The sequence below is a fragment of the Pelodiscus sinensis genome, chromosome 25, assembly GCF_052426305.1.
Source record: "Pelodiscus sinensis isolate ZL-2025 chromosome 25, ASM5242630v1, whole genome shotgun sequence".
Taxonomy (NCBI): domain Eukaryota; kingdom Metazoa; phylum Chordata; order Testudines; family Trionychidae; genus Pelodiscus; species Pelodiscus sinensis.
In genome coordinates this window covers 15,225,015-15,250,783 of record NC_143076.1, presented here as the reverse complement: position 1 = coordinate 15,250,783, position 25,769 = coordinate 15,225,015, and the positions used below count along the sequence as shown (strand labels likewise).

The 25,769-nt window shown below is 45.4% G+C and overlaps 1 protein-coding gene across 4 annotated transcripts in view; it reads right to left on the bottom strand.

The window, feature by feature from the left end:
- ALG9 (ALG9 alpha-1,2-mannosyltransferase) overlaps positions 1-25,769 on the bottom strand; it is a 113,914-nt gene that overhangs the window by 65,508 nt on the left and 22,637 nt on the right. For 3 of the 4 annotated variants that reach the window (XR_012897711.2, XM_075909429.2, XM_075909428.2), the window contains exons 11-14: positions 24,888-25,017; positions 23,470-23,617; positions 18,851-18,980; positions 7,721-7,851 (exon numbers count right to left, since the gene is read on the bottom strand). Coding sequence is in view for 3 of the 4 variants with exons in the window: in XM_075909429.2 (XP_075765544.2) it covers positions 7,721-7,851; positions 18,851-18,980; positions 23,470-23,617; positions 24,888-25,017 (539 nt within the window). In the remaining variant the exon portion in view is untranslated. Of the gene's footprint in view, positions 1-7,720; positions 7,852-18,206; positions 18,680-18,850; positions 18,981-23,469; positions 23,618-24,887; positions 25,018-25,769 lie in introns of those variants that run through there. The other variant, XM_075909430.2, reaches the window with a different exon arrangement.

Below are 25,769 nucleotides of genomic sequence, written 5' to 3'. Positions count from 1 at the left end.
GAAGGAAAGCAGGTTGGCTTGGAGTGATCTTTCTCAACAAATCCACTTTGGCTATTCCTTATAACTCTATTATCCTTTAGGTCCTTACAAACGGATAGTTTACTAAACTGCTCCAGTATCTTTTCTGGTATCAAAGTTTGGGAGACTGGTCTATAATTCCCCGAATCCTCTTTGTTCCCCTTTTTAAAGACCTCTACTATGTTTTCTCTTCACATGTCCTCTGTGACTTTGCCCATCCTCCATGAACTCTCAAAGATGATTGTTAACTGTTCCAAGATTTCTTCAGTTAGTTCCTTAAGTATCCTACGGTGCAATTCATCAGGCCACACAAATCTGAATACATCTCCTCAGTAATTTAAACATTCTTTAACCTGTTTTTTTTCTTTATTTTCCCTATTCTGCATGTCTCAGTCATACAGAAAGACCATGAGAATGTCCTTATGCCTATCCTCTACAAGAACTATTCCTCCCTCTACTCCCTTCCACCATTCACCTTTCTAAATTTTAGAGGTGTCAGACTCATGGCCCAGGGAGCAGAAGCAACCCACAAAATATGTTTAAGTGATCCCTGTGGCATATATCTAAGCTTTTCATTTGAAAACATAAGTACACTGCTTGCCCTAAAAGAGGGCGGCAAAAACCTTCCCAATGGGACCTAAGTGTAAATTGCTGCAGTATCTACCTGAGTCTACCGACAGAAACACCAGCTTAGAAAAACATCAGTAACTGGAGCCTGATGGAACCTCAAATGGGGGCAATACCTAGCAACTGTTGGAGGGAAAGAGTTAGAGGGAGATAAGAGAGGGAAGACAGAGGATGGGAGAGGAAAAGAAACCAAGCGCAGAATGACAGGCAGCTCTTTTCCCTGGGTAATGCTGCATGCAACAAAAATGTGCCAAACAAAATAAATAATGGTCATATTCTTGAAGAAAGGCCATATTCTACTCTTGATCTCTTTGCAAAGCTCTCACTGCCCTCAGAAGGAAATCCACAGTGAACCTTGCGGAGGATGGGTGGGAGATGTTGGAATGAGAGTACAAAGTCCTCAGTCTATGTTCCCTCCACCCCAACGGCATGGACCATAACTGAATGTGGAATTCAACGTTCTCTACGGAGTGAATTTGACATCAGGCCTCCTAGGAACTTTAGATCAACGTGGTGTTTGTGCCCACCAGAAACATGGGGGTTCTAATACACATTTGCTAATGGAGGCTGCTGGATCCGCAGGGCTGTTGTGTAGGATCTCATTAGCAGGATTAAGAAAGCAAAAAGGAGAGCATTCACGCTGACTCCAGCTACCCAGCCTGAGGATCCAAGCAAAAACTAAATGAGGAACCCTTTAAAAAAAAAAAAAAACCCAATGGCTTTGACACCAAGAAATTACTGCTTGGCTCCTAAGACGCTTTCCCCAACAAGGCCTGTCTCTTCCAACTACTTACTTTTGAATAGCAGGTTGTGGCACTGATGTATCTGGCCCTCAATTACAAGCTGAGCTTTCATGTTCATTAAGCAACAACCAGTTTCTAGCTGAAAGGCACTTTGTACAATATGACACTGAGGCAACAAGGCTGCTCTGTGTTAAATAGCCACAAGAGCTAAGGCAAGTCTCAGAGGCCAGGTCTATAAGGAAAGCAGAAGTTGTAATTCCTGGCTGGCGCAGTTCCATTAGAAACTTAATTTAGACAGGGCTCAAGCATTTTCACCATCTGTCGCCTAACCCAGAGCTTCTAAGATAATTGATGACGTATGAAGAATGGGGGAAAAGAGATGCAACTGAATCTATACCCTTGTCATATACATTTGGGTTTGTGGGTGTGGCCTGGATCAGCACAGAACTCCCATTCAGCAGGCCACTAGCTAGATCAAACCTATGAATTGTTGCTCTACAGTAGAGGATCAAGGGTCTAATCCGATGCCTGCTGAAGTCAACAAAAAGCTTCCACTGACTTCAATGGGTACTGAATGTAGGCCCACAGTGTGGCTACATGACTGCTCCTCTCCCCCCTTCAGAGATCTGTCTTGTTTTGGGGAAGGAGATTAAATGCTTTTTTGCTAACACATGTGGCAGGCTGAATTTCTCACCTCAACTGACGGTCAAGTGCCTGCCAGACATTGCATTTCGGAAGTTAGCACTAGTAGGAAGAAGGCAAGGTAACGGAGCCACAGGAGGCTGAGAGGAAGAAAGGAAGCAGAAGTGCTCTGCCATGGATACAGCAGTTGGGATGTTCTGATTATCTCTGCACACAAGGGAGTTCAGAAGCACATGCCCGAGCATGACCCAAGCTCTCTGTGCCCTACTGCAAACCTATTAACATTTGCATTTCCTTACAGTGTAGAAAATTCCCTGTTGATTGTAAAAAAGGAAATAACTATATTTATTAAAAGCCTCATACTTAATATTGAGTAAAAGCAGCATTATATAGCTTAGGGAGCCTCTTACCTATCAAATAAGACATATACTATTTTAGCACAAGATGACAGCCCAAGATGGGTCCCTAATTTTGCATTAAGACTATTTTACAATGGAAAACACAAGGGCAAGAGCAGGAGTGCCTGAAGCTAGTAGACGGCTAAGCCTAAAGAGCCAGAAAATATATGCTTCTCAATTGGGAGCTGTAATATATTTCTCCTTTCCTATGCCAGAATGGCAGCACTCAGCCAATACAGAATTAAATGGACCTGGACAAAGCAGCTGCCTGAGTAGCATAATTAGTTGGTGGCTCGGAGTGCTCTCTAATTCAATTAGCAACACCATTTATCAGAGAGAGCTGAGATTTACATTTGCACTTGCTGACGTCAATGTGAGAATCGCAGCGAGTCCCAGAAGCCTGCAGTTCAGTAGGCATGAATTGAGCTGCTGGGGTCATTTATTTTCAAAGAATAAGAGCTAGAGCGGGGAGGGTTTTTAATGTCCCTCGCTCCATGGCTCTGCGCTGCAAACCTGTAATCTGAACGGACTTGCTGCTTCCCTCACAGCTCAGCTCGAGATGAGGCTTTTTGTATTTTTTAAGCTGCATTTTAATCATGCCTTTTACACTTACTTCATGTTTAGCGAGGGCTGCTTTGGAACGGTTGGTGTGGAACCAGGTGCAGGATTTGATACACACGTACTTGTGCCGGGCTGAGGCTCGGAAATGAGCAGTTTGAGTTTATAAAGGACGCTCCTGAAGCACCTTCTCTGACCTCACGCCATTTCTGTGCACATGTTCACACGAGGGCTTTCTTGGACCGACAGACCCGTGCTGCGCTCAGTCGTGCAAGATTTTACACACGTAGAGCATAGAGGTGAAACGTACGCAGCTCCTCTCTGGAAACTCCTTCTAACCGTCCCCAGTCCTGCTTGAGGCAATCATTTTATAGCCAGATGTTTTTAAACCCAGGCTGTCAGGAAAACACCGCCCTTTAGCAACCTACTATAGAAGATAAGGCTGAGCATGGCACACAAGTAGCTCTTCACACAGCTACCTGAACTTTCCCTTCTCTGGGGAGCATGTGCCTTCTGCCAGTTCCAAGTCCGTTCAAAGTAGGCCTGCAGGGGAGAGGTTGCATTAGCTGCTATTTAAGCTTTCTGCAGGGGCATTCATCTGTCCTGCTAGAGCTTCTGTAACACTGCTCCTCCTGCGTGGCTAAGTTCCCAGTTCTCATAATTACCCTCTCAACTGTAAAAGGGGCAGCACAAATTGCGTGTGTCACTTCAGACAAAAAAACAAAAAAAATTCTGTGCCTTCAGGAGCAATTACCACAGCTTCTCATCACCAGGGAGGAAGCCAACACCCAAGACGGCAGACCTATGTGATCTGTTGCACAGCTCCCATCAGCACTAATTCTCGAGACTGGTTAGAACACATGCACCGCATCCCTGGAATAGTCCCTACCTGCATTGCTCTGGTACCTCAGAGACATTTAAAGCTGAAACAAAGAATGGCGGAAATGAGAGTCTTGCTTTATTGGCAAGATCTGCTCCCCAGCGGGGTTGGCACTCAGCAAGAGTAAGTCTATTGTGTCCTGGGGCAAGCAAAGGAAAGGCCTGCGTAAGCAGCAGGCAGTGTAGTCTCAGGGAACAAGACCCAGATCCGGGAGTGCCCTCTTTGCAAAGGGGAAAGCGGATGCTCCAGTGTCCAGCAGAATGTAGGGGCCACAGCTGAGCTTGCGAGATGAAACGGACTCCACGTCTTGGAGACATTCAACCCTTGGCAGATAGACCTACACTCCTTAGTGATTAGCTCACTAGCCACTTGGTAACAAACCAGGTCCAATCCTCCTGAACTGAGCTAGTATCCAACTGGAGAATGAAAAGCAAAAGCATGGTGCTTTCTAGTTACTTGACTGACATGTAGATGCCTTTTATCTGAGCCAAACAATACTATCTATCTAAGGCAGGGGAGGACAGCTTGCTGCCCATCGGGATTCTATGTATGGCTCCTGATACATTTTGATTATCATTGCTCACAAACAAGGTTGTCAGATTCCTCTGGTTTCAAAGAGTGTAGGTTCCCCCCTCCCACCACTATTACTAAAGTGGCACATATGGAAAGCAAGGGCACATGACGTGAGGTGCGTGCAGACTGTACATAACATTGGCTGAGAGCTCCCTCTGCATCCAATCAAAGCGCAGCTGCGGTTCAGTCGGCACGCCCCACAAATTCTACGTATGTAAGCACGGCTAGCAAAACTACCCTATCCTGGGAGACCATCTTGGTTACAACAATCTCGTGACCCACTGCGATGAAGAAGGGTCACTCATATGGCCCACTTACTAACCTAGGATGCCCACCGCTGATTTAGAGGAACATGTCTGGTCCCCATCACTGTAGTGTCTGAGCACCTCACAATCAGGAACGTATGTATCTTCCCTATATCCCTATGAGGCACAGCAGTGCTATTCTTGCCATTGTACAGATGGGAAACTGAGGCACAGAGGCTAAGTGACCTGTCCCAAGCCATACAAGAAGTCTGTGGCAGAGCAGGGGTTTGAACCAAGCTCTTGGAAGTTCCAGAGAACACTCTAGCACCTGGACTAGTCTCCTTTCTGACAGGCTCATGATTGGGCAATTAAGATGTGAAAGGTTTACAAGTTGGCAGGACAAAACTAAGAGCTTTAGAAACGCATTTGCAAAGGCTTTTCTTGATAGCAGACTAGAACCTGGTCAGAGTAACAAGGTCCTGATCGCAGCTGGGGCTTCTAGGAGCAAAAGCAATAAATCATACCCTGCAAGAGGAACAGAGCAGATTAGAGCTAGTAAGCCTTGTTCATCTTTCTGCTACAATTACTTGGCTCAGCTTTGCAGAGCCCAGACTTGAGTTAAGCACTGTCCTAGTCAGGTAGGCCTTGGTTTAGGGCAGAGTTCAGTATGTTTCTATCAGACTGAGCCTTTTGGGTTTTGCCGTACTGTCTGCATCAGGACCCTCTATGGTGCTCAGAACAGCGTGTGAAGTGTTTCAGAATTCCTGGAAAAAGGCTGCAATCAGTAATGAACACCAAACTCGCAGGGTGCAGAACTGCCAGCTACTCCACTCGGACCCTTGTGACTGCGAACCCCTCTGCCACCCATTCCCTCTTATTTGCACCGTGCACTCCAGCCACCCGGACTCAGACACTCTCAACTCCATTTAAGTGGTGGGAGGACACCCTGACAGAGCGCATCCTGAACCAAGTGAGCCATCAAGGTGCACAGCAGCAGGCATGCAAATCCAACCTGCTGCTATGGCAACCTAGACTTCGCCACACAAAAGGCTCTGCACCTCCTTTCTGCTCAAGCTGTGAGAGGCTGATAGGAAACAGTGTGGAGAATTTCAATGCAGCAGGAACACAAGCAAGAGAAGGGAAGCTGTCCAGAGACGCACATGGGGCCAAGACTCCCGCTGGCTCGACTATTTCTCATCCCTTTTCAGTATACGCTATACAAATGACTAGGATGACTGCAGGGCCCTTCCAAGAGAAAAGAGCTCAATAAAGGCAGCGGGGACCTGTGTTCTGGGGTGATGGAAGCCAATTTCTCCCCCGAACCCCAACCCTTATGTGCTTTTGGTCTAAACACTAACTTCTCAACCAGGGAGTGCACAGCCTAGGCTGAGGCGTATGTAGAAGTGCCAAAAAGAAGAGAGACTGTTATTCTACCTGCTTCAAGAGGCGCCTGTCCATTCTTTATTATTCTGCAGTTTTATCTGATTGATTGCTAAAGAGACCGTGATGCCACGGTTACCATGCTCCACAGCTCCCTGAGTCTCCCATTCCTGCACCATGGCACCCCTCTCAGTGGAAACAGCCTAGCACGCTCCCTCCCTGCAAGCTGGATTCACCACACAGTGACGGATCTGATGCCCATTCCGTGGGCTGCCATGCCATATGTCTAGGTTGGTTATTTGTCAGAGTGTGCCTAGCCCTTGGGATTAAAACAGGTCCAGGTCCCTTCTGTTAGAGCAGGTACTCCCAGCTGAGCCAGATAAGGTGGCAGAGCTGTATCTGGGTTATAGAGGGTGTGAGAGAGTCCAGTGAGGGCCACACTACAAGGTACACTGCAGAGTGAAACTGCAGGAAGAAAGGCTCCCCTGCATTGGGCCCCAAGGAAGGGACAGTATCTCATGGAAGATGGGCTGTACGTAGCTTAAGACTAAGTGGCAAATTTTTGGGAGGGGAGGGGAGGGAAGGGAAGGGAAGGAACATTGTTAATGTAATTTTAAAAAAAAACCAGACCCTTTGGAAAAAGTACATTATTGCAGTTTCCCATCACCCAACTACGTTAGTTTGGAAAAACTAGCTGATCATCTGTCTTGTGCTCCCAATTTGCCCTTGCTAGAGAACCCATGTGAAAATAAGAGGTCACGGGCTTCTGTGTTGCTGTTTTTAATGGATCTACCCAGCAAACCACTCTTCTCATCCCATGACCGTTGCTTTACCGTACCTTTAAAAATAAGGTTTTCATTCTAACTTCTCCTCCTCCCAACAGCTTTCTAACAAGTCTTGTTCAAATAAAAAAGAAAAGTAAATTTCAGCCCACAGTGGATTCTGAGTTTTCGTTTTTAAACTGACGTTTAACCCATTGGGGTATATCACCCTATAAAGCAGTATCAGCCACATGCACCAAAGATGTAGTAATACCAGGCACACTCCCCATGTAAATACCCGTCCCTGTGCCCAGAAAGATTCCTTTCTCCAAGAGGATCATTTCAAGATAACTCCACCTAGTGTATTTCTCCTACTACAGTTTGGATCTCTCTGGTCCGACACCATTGGGACCTGAGTGATCCCAGATGATGGATTTTGCTGTCCCCCTGTAGATCCCTATAGCCCTGGCCTGACCATCGACCTCCCAACCAGCTCCCACCTCTCGCTAGTCCCTGCTGTAGTGACAGCGCCCGCATCCACCCCGCTGCTGCCGCCTCTGCATGCACTGGGCTCTTGCTACAGTGCCCAGCTCCTGCTGTCATGCTGGTCAACCCCACAGCCTCTGTGCACCTGGCTCTCATTGCCCTACTGGGCAGCCCACTATTGCGCATGGGACTCCCACTGCCCTGCCAACCTACAGGGCTCTCAGGCACTAGATCTCAACCAGGACACTCTGACTCTGGAACATTCACATCCTGCCAGACCAGAGAATCCCAGTTCAGAGAATTTCAACCTGTAGTACATAGATCGCTTCTTTAATATGGAGAAAAGCAAACCAAATAATTCATGCACCTGTCTGCCTCTTTTCCTCCTCAAACTTGTGAAAACACTTACCTGGAAGTATCCAAGAATGGTTTATAGGCAATGCTGACCCATTCTTCTTTGTTGGAAGAGTATCTTGGCTCTCTTGGTGTTTCAGTTGCTCTATCTAAATCTACCAGGTAATGGCATTTGGAAATGTCAATCTGCAAAGAGAAAGGAAACCTTGTTTTGTATGTAATGAGGCGCATTCTTCACTTCCTATCCTAAACCACTGCGTAAACACTCTCATGCATTTTTGAACCACGACCACATTTCACCCTAAAGCTGGCTGCATTTCAGTGGTGGATTAAATGCTCTTTCAAACAGGGAAAACCTGAAGTGTTTCAGATCTACTGAGATGAAAGGTTCTATAGAAATCTAAAATGCTATTACTATTGCTGCTGCCAGGGGCTGCTTCTCTAGAGCAAAGAATATGTACCAGTATGAGCACTTTCTAGGAAGATGAATAAGGAACTCGAGACCTTCCTTAGCGGCGAGGAGTCCTGTGGCACCTTATAGACTAACTGAAGTGTAGGAACATAAGCTTTTGTGGGCAAAGACCCACTTCGTCAGATGCACGTGACATGCATCTGACAAAGTGGGTCTTTGCCCACGAAAGCTTATGCTCCTACACTTCAGTTAGTCTATAAGGTGCCACAGAACTCCTCGCCGCTTTTGCAGATTCAGACTAACACGGCTACCCCTCTGACACTGAAGACCTTCCTTAGCTCACTTAATATCATAACCCAAAGTGAAACAAGCATTCAGCAATGCAGCTCAAATACGTGCACAGAGCAATCAGAAATGTAGCTCCCCATGAGCGTACAGGGAAAGAAGTGTTTTTTGGGAGATCAGAGAAACAATAAATGCGGATTCTGGAAAGTGTACAAACCCAACAGTTAACCATTCACATTTACTGTTTTATTGCAGTAGTGCCCAAAGACCTAAGTCAGCATCCCTTTGTGCTAGCCACTATAAAATATTCAGGACAACACAGTTCCTGCAGAGAAAAATTTACTAAGTTAAGACAACAAAGTCTCGATTCAATGAAGCCAACTGAAAGGCTCCCATTGACTTCAGTGGGTTAGGGATCAGTTTGTATGTGAGCACAACATCCACCATAATGCCATGCATATGACAACTCATCTTCAACCAGAAAACATTGCGTCTGCCTGCTCTCAAGAAACAAGATTCTTGCCCTTAAACACTCATGCAACCAAGCATGTGCACACAAAAACGAGTCAGAAGGAAAACGGGGCTTGCCCTAGGTCAGGATTTCTCAAAGTGGTTCACGGACCCACTCTGAGAAAGCTGATACTGGACTGCTCCGGTTTGTTTATTTACCAGCTCTGCAGCCACAGAGCCTCATGACGCCCATTGGTTGTGGTTCGCTTATTAAAGTCAAGGGGAGCCATGAGGCTCTGTGGCTGCAGAGCCAGTAAATAAACCAGAGCAGCTCGGTAGCAGCTCTCTCAGGGTACGTCTACACTACCCTCCTAGTTCGAACTAGGAGGGTAATGTAGGCATACCGCACTTGCAAATGAAGCCCGGGATTTGAATTTCCCGGGCTTCATTTGCATAAGCGGGGAGCCGCCATTTTTAAATCCCCGCTGGTTCGAACCCCGTGCAGCGCGGCTACACAGGGCTCGAACTAGGTAGTTCGGACTAGGCTTCCTATTCCGAACTACCGGTACACCTCGTTCCAAGTGCGGTATGCCTACATTACCCCGCTAGTTCGAACTAGCGGGGTAGTGTAGACATACCCTCAGAGTGGGTCCATGGACAACTTTGAGAAACACTGCCCTAGGTCAAGCAAAGTAATTATTTGAGGTCTAAAACCTCACCTCAAACATACATCACCTTTTCAGTTTAGCAGTGCTATCACAATACACAAGGAAACACCAGGGAAAGAGAGACAGAGACAGAGAGAGAAACTACAGGCAGCAGCAGCTGTAGCCAAACTAAACAGAGCCTTCAGAGGGGTAGTTGAGTTAGTCTGTAACTGGAAAAACTTAAACAACGAATAGCCTTGCAAAAGCTCAGAGACTAACAAAATATGTAGATGGTATCATGAGCACAACCCACTTCTTCTGATGAAACAGAGCCTGATCTGAGAGGCTCACAGGAGAGGGATTCCATCAGAATGCATCTGAACAACCCCCTTCCTTAACTGTTCTGGACGGCTGTTAAACACCAACCCTCATGATTCACTGGAGCCCCCTTCAGTAAATGTTAAAATAGGCAGGGACTGAACTCTGCACGGAGAGTGAAAGGACTAGATCTTTAGGCCTCTCCTCAGGCAAACTCGGCCAGTCAAATGAGCCAGGGAAGTGGGAATACTCCATTGTGGGTAGCTGTGTGTGTGTTGCTGAACTGGCAACGGTGAGTTACCTCAGAAATTACTGTGGGGTAGATATGCCATGGTGGGACAGGCCAGGCTAGCTCTGACGGGGGGCAGAATGAGGTTCCTGGCAGCTCTGCTGTTAGCAGGAAGGCCCAGGGAAACTGAAGTGACCACTGAATGGTAAAGGGAGACAAACCCAAGAAAGAGGATCTAGTGCAGGCATGTCCAAAGTCCGGCCCGTGGGCCAATTGCGGCCCGTGTTCCGGTTTAATACGGCTCCACAGGTAATTTGGCAATATCTATCTTTTATGGCCCCCAACGAATCCATATGTATTAAGATGAATACATTGTAAAATCTCAGTTAATGTCAGTTGGTCTAAATCAGTTATAAATATATTTGGACACAACATGTATACTTGGTGTTATGTTCCTGTTCGTATTTTTTGAACTTAAAAGTTGACAGACAATCTTTATTACCAATAATATGTAATGTACTTTACAATGTTCCTGACATATATTTCAGCTTCCTGGATTTTTTTTTCATCTGGCCTTCAGATATGAAAGGCAGAGTGATTTAACACCTGTTTAGATTTGTCATCCATGTGATGAAATGAAAAGTATGCTGTTTGCAATAAACTTTGCATAAAATAGTTAATTTGCGTTTAATTTTAATGGTTCAAAGAATGTCAGGCAAAATGGTCAGCCCTCACGCATGTTCACTTCCTAAAATCTGGCCCTCTTTGAAAAAAGTTTGGACACCCCTGATCTAGTGCCTCAAACTCAGAGACTGCAGGGACCAAGGTTCATTTCCCAGCCCAATTAGAGACACCCTATCTGATCCTGGGCAAGTTACTGACTTGCTCTACGCCTCAGTTTATCCTCTGTAAAATGGAAGCAGCATCTCCCTATCTCACATGAGGATACAATCCATTTGTGGAGGTGAGATTCACAGATCCCACCATGGCGCGCAGCTAGACGGGTGTAACAGGGCACACTCCCCTCTCATAAGCCTACTGCATGGGCCTGCACTCTCTCTCTGTTTGCAGTCAACTCTCAAAAAATCTGCTAAAACAAAGCAACCCCTCTGGGGTACAAGTCCAACAGGGCTTCTCTCGATGCTCTCTACTGCCCTTGGTTTGTCCCCACTCTGGAATAGAGTGGTGCTCCAGGATTCCTTCCCTGGAGGCAATGTCTTTGCCCTCTCAGGGTCTTTCTGGCCACAGCTCTTCAGCTGAGTCGCTATAATTCAGTCCCTTCCCCATCTGGGGTGCCTTGCTGTCCAGGCCACTTCGCCCGGGACTCAGCCCCGGGATCCTGCAAATAGCAGCGATCTGCAATGGCCCTTTAAAGCTGTGTTGCTGCTAATGTTCCGCTTCCCCGGGGCTCCGGCACGTTCTTCACCCATAGCTTAGGGCCCTGACACAGCAGACTGGAGCACCATCTTCTCTCCTCCAGCTCTAGGAAGGAACTGCTCTTGTTCTGGCCCTGCAGTTCTTGTACTGATTTACTGACCCGATTGTCTGCTTCCCACACAACTGCTCAAGGCAGCTCCGAGGACCTGTCTACTGCCCTTTTCTGAGGCGGCAGGACCACAGGGCCTCCAGCAGGGGTTGCCAGGGCTTAGTCCACCCCATTGCAAGGGGGCTGAGGTTCGTCAGCAGATAATTGCCCCTGGTGTTCTCCAGGATAAGCCAGCGTCTGACCCACACCTTTGGCAGCGGAGGAGGAGTTTCCACAGAGGCTGTGGAAGTAATTCCGAAGTAATTTCTCCAAAATGTCATCTCGCACACCAGCACCCAGCTGTGATAGTTGATGGGAGATGGACACCGTCTCCTTAGACCAACAGGATCCTCAAACAACGTGAAACCCAACTGAACAGTTATTCTTTCCTGCTTGCCTCCAAAATGGGGCAAGAACATCCAATCCATCTGTCCAAATAGGATGCTCCTGCTGCAGAAGGAAATGTGTTGTGGGCTGGCATCACAACCAATTCCTCACTGTTGAATGATTTACACCTGTATTGCACTCTTCCTCAAGAAAAGAAATATTAGAGTTCAGAATGCCTAATTCAGCTATACTGCACAGTTATAGTTCACCACCGACAAAAACATATTAATGTTTATTGTTGAACACTGCTGCGTAGCTTAGCTAACACTGTGGCAGCAAACTAAACTCTCGAAGTTTCCTAACTTTTGATTTCTTAACTTTTAATATTTTTGAATTTTCTGGGCTAGATTTTGGGAGTGATTTGCTATGCACTCCACTCACTGTTCTTATTTAGCATCACCTCTCAAGATTCTTGAGAGTTTCCAGTCTTGCTAACTCCTTATTTTACCATGAGAGCTACAGTATTTGATACAATATTAAAGCCCCACATGCGGGAGTCAGGTAACTGTGAGACTCTCAGTCTTTACTTAAAAAATATTTCTAGGTCTCATGGCTAGAGTCTTGGAAGCGACAAGAGTGTAGTCTAAAGGCTCACAATGCGTAAAGTAAATAAAAAGAATCCAATATTTACTGTTTTGAAATCACATTTTTAAGATAATCTCATGATTGTGGGAGATTGACTTGTGATTTTTTTTATGCTGCCACCTGCAAGAGCTCTTTAATAGCACAAAATGTCAGGCTGACATGTCCATTCTGTGCTGTCTAGACTGGTCTCCAATAAGCATGCATGTTGCCATTACAGTTATTATTTGCAACATATCTGGTTTTATGCACAGAGACCATGGCTGCCCAATCGATCTCACATGTACACAGTAATCCGTTAACCATATAAAACGGCCAGACATGTACTAATCCACTAGCATGTTCAGCTGGAGCTTAAGTGGATTCACAGGAAATAATAAGCATCTCTGGCAAGATACGCATATAGCCTGGCATGACTGTGCTACAACCTGATGGGGTTAAAGCCTTAATAATACCACTTTGCCTCATTGCTGATCCTCTTCACCACACTGCCTGGCGTGGACATCACACTGTACTTCCAGGGTCCCATGGACACAATATGGTTGCATTCATGCCTTTATCAGCAATCGATGATGCAAGCAGCAGCTTTGCCCTTACAGAGACGTCTGGCAACCCTCAGCTGAATGATGAAATTGTATACACGGAAGCAACAAAGCTGAATTACATTTGTGACCTCTCACTAAATGAACTGCAGGCCGTGTCCTCAGGAGGCCTTGGTTATGTCAAGAGCCCCTTCCTGCTGGGAAGACCACTCCCTGATATGAACAGGCTGTGTTGCTCATTGTGCTGCTGCATCTTTTCCATGCTGCTGTTCCCTCTTGTGGCATCTCCTAGTGGCTGCTGGCAGAGAAAGGTTGGCCAACGCAAACACGAGCTGTCAGCCATGAACATTTTTGAGCACCGTGACAAACTTTATTAAATAAATAATCCTAACTCACGAGAGATGCTCTATGGCAATTAGTTCAACAATTCGTTACACTGTGCAGAAAATTAAACATAATGGGAGTGCCTGAGAATCACATCTCCTGGGTTCTGTTCCTGGCTTTGTGACCTTTGGTATGTCATCCAACCTTCCTGTTTTCCCCTCTGTCAAACGGAGCTGGCAATTCCCAACTATCTCTTGGGAAGGCTGTTAGACTTCATTAATTTAATTATATACAGTTCTCTGAGGTTCTTGATGCAAGATGCTATAGACACAAAATCAGCAGATGCAATCGTTTGGCTGCTTTGATTGAGGAAGCAGCAGGGAGCTTAAATATAGTTTATATCGAAATACGTAAATTGCCAGAGACTTCCTCAAGCTGAGTAAAATCGGAGTCAGAATGATGTTTTGAACAATTAAAAAAAAATCTACAGTGCATGGTATCATTCTGACGAGGCAGCTGGGCATTTCCACTGTGACGGAGCATGAGGGGAAGGGGAAAGAGACACACAAAAGGTAAGAACGTGAACTTTCAAACAATAACAGCAACAGTTCCATTGTGATTTACTGCCATCATCAATGCATGCACCTGATGGGATGAAGATATTTAAAAGGCTGCTCCATATCTGGGCACCATCAAATCAGCACAAAACAACAAAACTGACGAGCCATTGAAAATGGCAGGAGATTCCCCCAGAATGCCCTGCTGATGTCTGAACCTGCACATAAAATCCCACCACTAGATGGACAGTAGGAAAATTAAGCAGTCTCTTGCTCCATGGTCCCACTAATACAAATAAGGGCACCTTGCCACTGAAATGTAAACAATGTGCTGTGGAGACAAAGGGACTTCTCAGGGCATTTTGTGCTGGGTCAAAGTCCTACTGTGTTTATCTGTCTGTACAATTTGATAAAGACCTTACAAAATACAGCATCCAAGCCAGAACCGTTTTGATTTATTATCCAGTGCAGAATGGTACCAGGCCACAGTCCTATTGCTGGCAACTGAGGAAAAATATTCCCCACTTGGGGGGCATAAGATACAAATCCCTGTTTATCTCTCAGAAGCTCTGCTTAGATTCTACACTGTCACCTCATCGCTGTCCCATAGTACATAAAGAGGAATCCACAGCAGGCTTCTCTAAACACAGATACTCCCCCTCCTCCCCATGGATTCAGGCAATGATTTGAGAGGGTTTATTGTAGCAACTTGCCTGAGCAACCAAGGTGGGTTGGGCTGGAAGGGAAAGATCAAGGAGTCAGTGGAAGAAGGCCTCTCTCTAAGGTAGGGCTTAGGGAGGATAAAATTTTTCATTAATCAAATGCAAGATAAGATGTGCTATGTTGTATTGTCAACAGCAGCTCCCCATGAATTAACTTTCCTGAATAAACTTGGTTAGAAGCAGTGAAGACCAGGTAAATATCGCCCCTGAAAGCTGGATTTCTTTTTAGGTTTTAGTCCCTAAACCTGTCTCTTTCTAGGATTTCTGCAGTGTGCTGAGTCAAGTGTTTCTTGCAAACTTTGTTGAATGTTTTAGAGTGACTTTTCTGGAGAAACACTAGGGCTTGTGGTAAATTTTTGCTGAAAACAATTTAATTAAGGGGAGACCAGATGGCTCAGTGGCATAACACTTGCACACCAACTGAAATTACACTGCAGGAAACTCAGCTAAGAAGAATATTGAATCAACTTCTTCAATTGTCAAATGGGAGAATTCTAAACCCATAGGGATTTTTGCTGGTTAGATATTTTGTTTTTAAACGTACACAGAGTCACTCAGAGAAACAAACTGCTGCACAAAACAATCAGAAAAGACCAAATTCTAACATACCCTTTTCCTGGATGATCTTTCGGTGGGCCTGAAGCTTCCAATGCAAAAGTTTCTTTGCTACATTATAAAACTCCCCTCTACAATCCCAAATGGTTTTTACTTTAGTCTTATAGATTAAGATGAGGCAAAGGTTGCAAGTAGACAGCACAGGACCTATGCATCCTAATTGAGGGCTAAAATGGAACAGGCCCTTTCCACAGAGAAGAATTTCACTCACAGTGAATAGAGCCTGGAACAAGTTTAAATGCACAACCTCCTCCTCAAAAAAATTTTTAATCTGGTGCAGCTGCTCTGTAAAATGATGCAAAAGAACTGAGTCTGACCACTTCCTGAGTAGCAGCAGGAGACAAAGCATACTTAACAGGTGGAAGGCATGTTACATCATTTTGTAATAATCCTCCAGCTGCATTGCTTTTGCTGGCTCATGAATGGAACGGAGGGGATGCTGGTCTGACCATACAGCACAACACAGAAGCTTGTTGGCTCTTACCGTAGATAGAGCTGAGTTAAAATGTGTCCTGCAGAACCTAGAGGTACCCTATCCAAACAGCTCACATCAATATCACTAAACAGGAGGATAGCTTAGTCTTTGGATCCTTGATCCTTTACAGAAGATGGCCAGGCGCAGGGGGAAGGTGGGGAGTAAAAACAAATTGCAAAGAAGTCTTCTCCAAGATCAGCAACTTTAAACAAAAGTTCAGCTTTTAGGCCCTGTCTATGGGACCTGCCATACTTCTTTGTAACAGATAGTAAACTTCCACCTTAACACAGTTTCAGAGAGAAATGCATTAGGATCTGACAGGACAACTTGCATGAGTAAGTTCTACTTAACACAAGTAAAAGAAACAGAATCAGATGGCTGGGTCTTATCAGATCCTTAATGTCACTATAACAGAATCCTATAACATGCTTTATGATTTCCAGGCAATCCAGCAACAGGAACTTGCACTGGAATCTTGCCAAATGCACTAAGTTCTTTATCTTGTTCTTGGCTTGTATAAGCTTATGAGATATGAGCTCTCTCTTGCAATTTATTAATAGGCTCATATCTCCTAGTGCATAATTCTGGCTGCTCTTTCCAATGCTTGCTGTCAGTCCATCTGTCCGTCTGTCTTTGGAATCTGGGCAAGCTGCAACTCCTGGCAGCTCATTTAGTTCTAGAGACATCCGGGTTCTTCTGATATTATTAGCAGCTGTGAACCAAAGGTTAGTTTTAAAGCCCCACTTAAAATTTACGTCAAGTAGCTAATTTCTGTATTTCTCAAAGTGGATGCATTGAATAAACATATCCCAGTCCTCCTTCCTTGCATCAGAAATAACAAAATTGTAGGGTGACATTAAGAGACAACCATGAAACAAAAATGTGTTTTGTTTCATTAGTCACAGGCTGTGCACAAGCCAGCTGTCTGTGCTAAAAATATGCCAAAGTTAAAGATTTTGTAAATTAAATGCATTGCAGTAGACAGCTCCTCTCAGGTGGGAATCCGCCTCCTTCCCATTTCAATAACCATGTAATAGATCTTGAAATAACAGAGCCTGAATCCTGCGGATTGGTTCTTGCTTTGTTACCTACACGATCTCCTCTAATGTTGTATCAGATTTAACCCTACTCTCAAGATAAAATCTGTAGACTACCATAGCGAACCAAGCTCCTCAGCTGGTGTAAAAGAGCAAGTGTGCTTTGACTTCAATGTAGTTTACAGCTGATCTGCTAGTATGAGTGCCTCCCAGAGAGTCATGAGCTGCACCGAGAGCACCCTTCAAAGTGCTGAAAATGGAGGAGGAAAGGCATCATCTGTTTTTCGGCAGTTCGTCTTATTCACCCCTTTTGACAAGAGAAAGGATGGTCCCATAGCTAGAGCAGTCACTAGGGATCAATTCTTGACTCTGTCACAGACTTTGAACAAGTTATTTAGTTCCTCTGTGCTGCCGTTCCCCACTTGAAATGCAATTTGCCTTATTTCACCTTAACTCACAAGGGTGTTATGAAGAAGATAAATACATTATTAGTCATGAGGCACTTAAGATATTTCAATAATGAGGGGCAGACAGGAGGGACAGATGGATAGGCAAACATTTGTCATAGGCATTCCAACTCATAATGGTCAGGTGAGGGAGAAGAACTGTGTGTATTTCTCTATGCTCCTAATTATACTGATCTCAGAAAAAAGGAATAAAAAAAACCATTTAGCTTGGCACTCCCTTCTAAATAATATTTCATCTAAACAGAGGTAAAAAGTTCAGCTGAGCAGCTTCCTTACTGCAACAATATATACGACCCTGCAGTTAGCTGCTTGCAAACACACAGCAAACCAAAATCTCCAACCTGAAGCAAAACTTAACTGAAACATGCAGATTATTACTCGGATACTATGGAACCCTAATAGAGACAGCCAGGACTGGTAGCTATGTCACCTAAACACTCTAAGCTGTGCCTCCAAAGAACCTTTGGGGAGGGAGGAATGGGGGAAAAGGCCTGGTCCTCAGAAAATTGCTTCTGTACTGACTTGATCACCTAAAAAATTCTACAACAGGCCAGCTGGCAAATGGGCTTTTTTTTTTTTTAATTGACACTAGTCAACTTGGAAAAGGAACAAATATACCATACTGATGCAGGTTATCTTAAAGATTCCTTTTGAAATGAGCATTACAAGGGTCCCCATTGTTTCATGTGAAGTGCTGAACTTAATTTCTATCTCTCGTTACAAACATCTTGGGCAATTTTACTTAGTTTTAACAGGTCCCAAAGCGCAAAGGAAAATGCCACCCACTGCTCTGTGACAAATACATTTCATTGGTGCGGGTGGGGAGGGGGAAGAATTTTAAAATACTTAATTCCTCTGAGCTGATATCTGAGATCAGAGACTCCAATGGTACACTAGATCAGGAATTGTAACTGCCGGTAATTTTCTTGTTTGTTTACCACTTGAAATGAAAACTAAATGGAGATGATTTACAAACAGAATTCAGACATTTTAACAAACAGATTTTGTTTTGGGATATTCCCAAATGCCACTACAAACAGTTTTTTGTTGTGGATTCGTACAGCCCCAGCACAATGGGATCCTGGTCCATGATGAAGATCCCCGAGGTAACCACACTATAGTACCATTAATACTAATGATGCTGATAGGGTTGCCAGATGGTTTAACCAGAAATACCAAACACCCTTCCCCACAAAAAAAAACCATCAGGAAAAAAATTCTGTTGAGGAAAAAAAACCAGGGGAGTCCAAAGATCCCGAGAGTTGTTAAACAAACAAACAAACAAAAAAAACAACAACAGAGTGACCCCTTTAAGAAATACTTTTCATGCTTTTTGGCCCTAACAGGCTGCTGTCAGCTGTCCGCCATCTCATCTCCCTGCTCCGGGCCGGACAGCTCCCCTGCAGAACCAGGTAAGCACCCGGGATTTTCGCCTCCTGGCTGGGGGAAAAAAAAAATCAGAAAATGCCAGACATTTTAGGTGTCCAGTATTTTCAGAACTTTTTATTAGACAGGAGGCGAAAATATCGGCCTGTCTGGGTCAATACCGGACACCTGGCAACCCTAGATGCTGATGATGAAAGAAAAAGACGATGAGCATGTAGTCCTTACATATCTGGATGGCTCTTCTCTGTTTTGGTCATTCATGTCTGCAGGAATGCTCCTTGTAGCCATTGGTCCCTTGGCATACAGCTTTGGTAACTGGCCCCTGAACTCTGATGGGATGAACTGGAGCTGCCAACTGCAGGAAACAGAGGGGGGAAAACTGAAATGAAACAGAGAGCCACCACAATTTTGTAATGAGAAAACAAAAAGCTTATCTAGAGGCTTTCCAGCTAGAAAAGCAGCAAAAGGTTAGATGTATGCACTGCACCTGCCCCCACCCACCAAATTCAGTTGTACCTAGGCAACATACCCCCATTTGCAGAAGGACTTAAGCATATTCTTAAAGAACCACCAAAGTCAATAGGAATATAATGGGCATATATCCTCACTTTTGTAAATTTCACTTACAAGATGCACTCAAACTTAACAAACAAGTGGATCATAGCGTGGCCAACAGTGGAAACACAAGAGGAACTCCCATATATTACTGTAACTCAATTTACACCACACACAAAGGAGAACGCAAACCCGCCCATGTCCTACATCCAGCCTTCTTTTCCCTATAAATTATGGCAAGTTTCCTTAATGATCAAAACAGTTACAAGACGTGGTGAGCGTAGATCAGAATGCTGTGTCAGAGAAATGCATTTTGATTGCCATTAGTACTTAAGACAGTGTTTCTTAAACTTTTTAAGACTGAGAAACACCAAACAATTTTTTTTTATGGGGAACACCAAGGATTTTTTGTTGAGAGGGAAAAAAAAAAAAAAAAGGTTGGGGGGGGGAAAAAGGGTCAGGGGAAAAGTTATTGAGAAAAAAAAAGGCATGGGGGAAGTTAGAGGGGAAAAAAGGTCTCCTGCCCCTTTAAGGGCAGCCATTTTTAATTCTGTTCTCCGCAGCACACCTCCAAATGCCTCGTGGCACACTAGTGTGCCACGGAACACAGTTTAAGAAACACTGACTTAAGACGTCCCAGAGGCTTACTGTCAGGGATCTAAACTACATTCCGAAACAAAGGACTGAAATTGGCATCAGACCTTTTCCATCCACATTTAACTTTTGAACTGCATTTAATATTTGCAAGTCAAATCATTTTGGCCAGTCTGCTAGACCAGAATCCAATACAGCTAGGTGCAAGGCACTTCAGCTGGTGAAAGGAACCACTTTGTTCAGAGCACTCAAACAAACACTGAAGTGGTTTCATGGAATGCAGGACTTCAAGCACAGCTTGAATTTCAGGCCTTCCAGGACTAATCCTACTACTTATCTATTGCAACTGCTTCACTGGAGAATCACCAACTGTTATCCATGATCCTGACAAAGCAGTGAGATGTTTGCCCATGAACAGGAGTCGACAAATTATGGAAAACCCTACTCGCCAGACAAAAAGGGACTCGCCACCCTCCCCCACAAAAAGTGTTTTTTTAATGGCATAATTCCTAATAAGAATAAGAACAGTAATTACTAATAAGTTATTAATAAATATCACCCAGGTTATTAATAAATATCTTATAAACCTGCTGCCATGTCTCCTCCCCTTGCTCCATCAGCTCCCCTGGTGCCTGCTGCCCCCCAACCCCTCACCCTCTGCTGTCCTGACTCCTGCCCTTCTCACTGCCCTCAGCCTTCCTGAGACCTGCCCCCCTCCGCCAGCCCTTCTCTCCGCCCTGTGCCCACTCCTTCAGTAGCCCCACACTGATCTTGTGAGCTACCCTCTCCTAACACCTCCCTGTACACACCTGCCCTGCCTCTCTCCTCTGGTGCTGGTCCCTCCCCTGCAGGTGTCTGCCCTTCTGCTTCACCCACAGAATCCCTTGGGACCTGCACTCTCCTCGTGCCTCCCCCTTCCCTCACTGCCCCTGCCCCCACCCCCTTTGCTCTCTTTTTCCCTGATACCCACCCCCTCACCATCCTCTACCCCCGTTCCCCTCATGCCCCTGTGCCCTCACACATGCCTTGCTCCATCTCCACCTTCCTCATGCCCACCCCTTCTTTCAAGCCTTCTCCCAGCACCTCCCCCTACACCTCTAGCCCCCAGTGCCCTTACGCTCTCCTCTCCCAGAATCACCCTGTCCCCCCTCCCACTAACACCTCCCCTCCTGCCCTTTTCCTCATTGTCTGCACTTGGCCCTCTGGCATTTGTCTCTCCTGCACCCCTGTCCCTTGGTGCCTTCCCCTTTCTTCTTCTTCTTCTCCTGACCTCCTCCCCTCAGCACAAGCCCCTTCCCCATATTTTTCCCCTCCTCTCCCCACAGCCCAGCCCAGCCCCTTCCCCTCCCCAGGGGCCAGCTCTAGGTTTTTTGCTGCTCCAAGCAAAACATTTTTTGCACACACACCCCCTTTGTTGTTGTCTTTTACACGTTTGCATTTTGCAATGGTTTTTTTTTTCTTTTTTGTCCCGGCATTTTAGCCCTATAAATAACTAATAGCATTTTCATTCGTTTTTTTCCATAAAGGCAAAGGCGCTTCAAGTGAACTCCCCCTTTCACTCGCTGCTGGATCACAGCAGCCTTTTCCCTGCCCTGTCCAGCCCCTCCCTATGGGCAAGTACCCTTCACTCCCGAGCCACAGGGGGAGAAGGGTGCAGGGACAGCACAGAGCCAGAGGGTGCAGGGAACAGTGGGGGAGTAGGGGGGTGGCTCAGGGAATGGGAGGCACAGAGCTAGAGGGATGCAAGGATCGGGGGTAGCAAGGTGCGGTGGAGACACGGAGAATGGGACGCAGGGAACAGGAAGGGCAGAGGGATTGGGGTCTAGGGGCAGTGCAGGGAATGGGCAGCACAGAGCTGGGGGGGGCAGGGTGTAAGGGTGGTGCAGAGCCAAAGGGTCACAGGGAAAAGGGAGAGCAGAGGGTCCGGGGTGCAGGGGAGGCGTGGGGAATGGGCGACGCAGAGACAAAGGGAGGCTGGGGCTGTGGCAGGACTGGAGCCAGCGGGGCGGGCATTGGCTGTGCCGCACGCCGCAGCCAGCTCCCAGGGACACACGGCCAGAGACGAGCTGCCATGGCCCTTTAAAATCAGCAGGACCAGGTCACGCCAGCATCCTGGTGTCCCGCCCCCCCTCCTCGCGCCGCAGCTGCACGCAGGCAGCCCGGTGGGAAGAATCGCCGCACTTCTCCCCTTCCCAGCGGCGCTCTGCTCCTCCACTGACCAGCAGACTGGATGAGGCCGTGCCGCCCGTAGTGTGGGCTTCGGCCAGCCCGTCACAACGGCCCATCGGGCCAGTCTGCCCCTGCACTCACCAGCTGGAAAAATCTACTCACCATGGGCGAGCGGGCGAGTGCATTTGTTGAGCCCTGCCCATGAACAACACCTCTGAATAGACAGTACCGTCTTGCAGTACTACAGGTTGGGTGGAGAGGTGGGGGGGGGGGGGGGCTGTGGGGAGCAGTTGAGGGTTTTTTTACTCTTTCCACCTAAAATTAAGGGCCATTAGCTAAAATTATTTGACAAGAGTAACTGGCATTTTTGGGACACATTCCTGAGGCAATATACTGGGTACTAACTCCCCATGCTATTTGGAAGATAGATACAGAAAGCCAACCGATCTTCCACTTCAAAAGCTTGCCTTATGCAATCCTGCCCACTTCTTATTCAGAGGCAACTCATAATGGGAAAAATCCCCTCCTCCCTTTACAGAGGTCCAAAGATTTTTCCAAAGCAAAGGCTTCACTTCTTAAAAAAGCTCATTGTTCCTGAGCAACCCTACATCAACAAACCACTATGTGCCTGGGGGCTGCAAGAACATTCAATTTCAAGCTTCCAAACAGAATGGCTGTGAACTACAGTAAGTGAAAGCGCATTGCTTCAGCATGATGATAACAGCCTTGACAGGACCCAAGGAAGAAGCTGCATTGTTACCAGACATGCACATGGCTCAAAGAATTAATACATTTTAAACAGTCTGAAAATCTGAAAAGCTAACAGAAGAGTTGTTCTTGCCAAGGTCACTGGTACATTTGACACAAGTCTGAAGGCCTGGCATTATGGACAGCTGGTGAGATGAATTCTTGTCAAACTATCCTACAAACTTTCTATCCTACAAACTGCATCCTGAGAAGCATACTCTTAAAGCTAATGGTTTCATGGTACTTCCATGTAGGCTGAAAGTGTGCATTAACTACATTTGATGCTTTGGGTAACCAATTGAGATTGTGTATGTACCTTGTAGCCTTGAAATGGTATTTCAGTGTTGTAATTGTTGCCGTTGGCTCTCCATAAAGTTTAAAGAAATGCAATCTGTAGTGTAACTGGAGTTCCTATGTTTTTAGGGAACCCTGGACAAAACAGGGGAGTCACCAATAGCCTGGTCCCTAAATGTAGCCAAGCAGACATGGATAAACAAGACAGAATTTTCAGAAAAGGGATTCAATGGCTAAAAGAACTGGGGAGAGGAGCCATCAATTGAATCGGGCAGTTAAGTCTTCCAGTCATGTAATGTCACATAAAAAGGCAAGTTTTGTTTCTGAAATTCCTGCCATGATATGCGCATCTTGCTCTCACTTTGGCCCCAGTTCAGCAAGGGACTTAACTTCAAACACACGAGCTGACTTCAGTGGCATGAGCTTTAAGCCAGGCCATGCTTCAGTATCTTGCTGAATCAAGTTCTTTATGAAGAGCAACTTACTTATCTGGCAGGAGAAAGCTGCTCGGAAATCGGTACCACTCCTTCCCCACACAAACATTAACTGGCCTCCCCTCTGGCACTGTGTGAATAGTCGGCTCAGTGGCAATCCTATGAAATTCCGGATACAGGTCCAGAGGTCCATGATAGCCTAAAGAGGAGGAAGGTGATGAACAAAGAGTGAAAAGGTGGGCGGTATTCTCACGGCTTGATTTGTTTATATTTAAGCATCCCATCAAAATGCTAGGAGCTTTTCGAGTACATGCCCACCTACTCAATTCGCATAGCTAAAGAGTGCCCATCCCCCTATACCACCCCACTTGCAATATTATAGCAAGGCATGCTTCAACGTCAGCCGCACTTTCCTCACCAACCTGCCAAAATCATGAACATTCCTGTGCTTGTTTAATAACACTTTGATTTTATTGTAGGCCTTTCCCCATACCATAGGTTTCCACTGTTCAAAGAGCTTAGCTTAGTTAAGAACATAAAAATGGAAATTCCACAAGGGCTTTTGCTAAAGTAATAAAAGTTCATATCAATCACAAGCCAAGGTTTGCTAACCTTGGTTTAATGAATATCAAGTGACTGCTGGATGACTGTAACTGAAATACTGCATGATCACCCCGAGCAAAGGACGGGCATGTAGAAAAATGAATAAATATAAAAATAACACTATAGATAAATACTCATACAAAACCTCAAGTTCTTTCAGGGCCTTCTTTAACTGGTAGCTTCATAAATACATAAAATAAACTACACTAAAATGTAGTTAGAGTCCAAATCCCATTTCAGTACCTTGCTATAACATGGCACTTTTATCCCCACTCTCCTGTCACTACTACATATTGCTTCAATCCTGCAAATAAAAATGCCCAGGCTTTAATTTACTTGAGTGAGAAGTTCCACTGAAGTTAATGGGCCTACTCCTGGCCCCAATCCCAGAATGCACATACACACACTTAACTTTAAGCACTTGCTTAAATCCACAGACATCCAGGAAGCACTTAATCATATTCCAGAGCACAAGCTTTACATGCTGAAGAGCTCTATTGAGTATTGCCCCACACGTGTAAAGATATGTCCATGTATAAGCACTGGTCTACACACAGACATGTTACTGGTATAACCAGGTTGATTAGGGTGTGATTTTTTTTCTGATATAATTATATCCACATAAGCCCTAGTGAGGAAACAGTCACACTGGAATAGAGGTACCTTATCCTGGTACAGCTTATCACCTGAGGTGGAGGGTTGTTGCACTTCCGTTACTACATCATATAGTTAACAAAAAAACTTTTATGCACAGAACAAGCCTCAAGTGTTTGCAGGATCAGGGTTTACATCTCAAAGTGAAGTCCTCACTGGACTGTCTTGCAACTGTCTGAGTTCAAGAACAGGACCATCCTAGAAACACTAACCTTTGAATAAAGCCACAGAGCGCGAGAGAGACAACAGCCCAAAGATAAAAACCGTCCCCAGAGCCAGCCAGTTGGAGGACACTGTGTAGTGCTCCAGGCGGTAACGCTGGAATGCGAAGTGGTAACATTTCTATGGGGGGGGAAAAAGTATTAATGTCATTAAACCTATGAGGTAGATGAACAGAAATTCAGCCCCCATGGCCTTGGGGAGAAAACCAGCTGTAAAAGGGAGAGAGCAGGTGGTACCAAATAGAATGCCAAAAGTGGTTAAGTTAAAGAGACAATATCAACTTGAATTCTTTGGAAACTAATTTTTTTTAAATCTATTTTCTACTAAATCCTTTGTAACAGATGCAGCTTCCACCATCAGTGCATCTGTCTGAGCCCGGCCTCAGTTTCCCAGACTTATTTCCTCAAAAAACTGCATGGAGATTCCCTTCTTGGGAATTTGGTTTATTTAAAGAACTGTTCAACTGAACTTATCACGAACACTTTTCAACCCTCTTTCCCAGGAGTACTTCCTTATGGAGCGTCACAGGCCTCTCCAAACAGGCCTCCTGCCTAGAAGTTGCTCAAAACCTGTCCAGCTGAGACTTCTACTACAGGCTGAACCTCTGTGGTCCAGGACTCTCTGGTCTGGCAACATCCATGGTCTGTCTATATACAATACAATGATGTGCCGGACCAGCGCATTTGCAGTAGTGTTTAAATATAGCCCTGCCTGACACTTTTTAAAAATCCCTCTAAGGGTTTTTCTGTTCTTCTGACAGGTCTTTTTAACAGACCCAAAAGAAACAGTAGGCAACATACTCAGACTCTGCCCCCCTGTCCCTTTCCTCTCTTGCAGGAGGGTTTATTCACTTCGGGCATGTCTACACATGC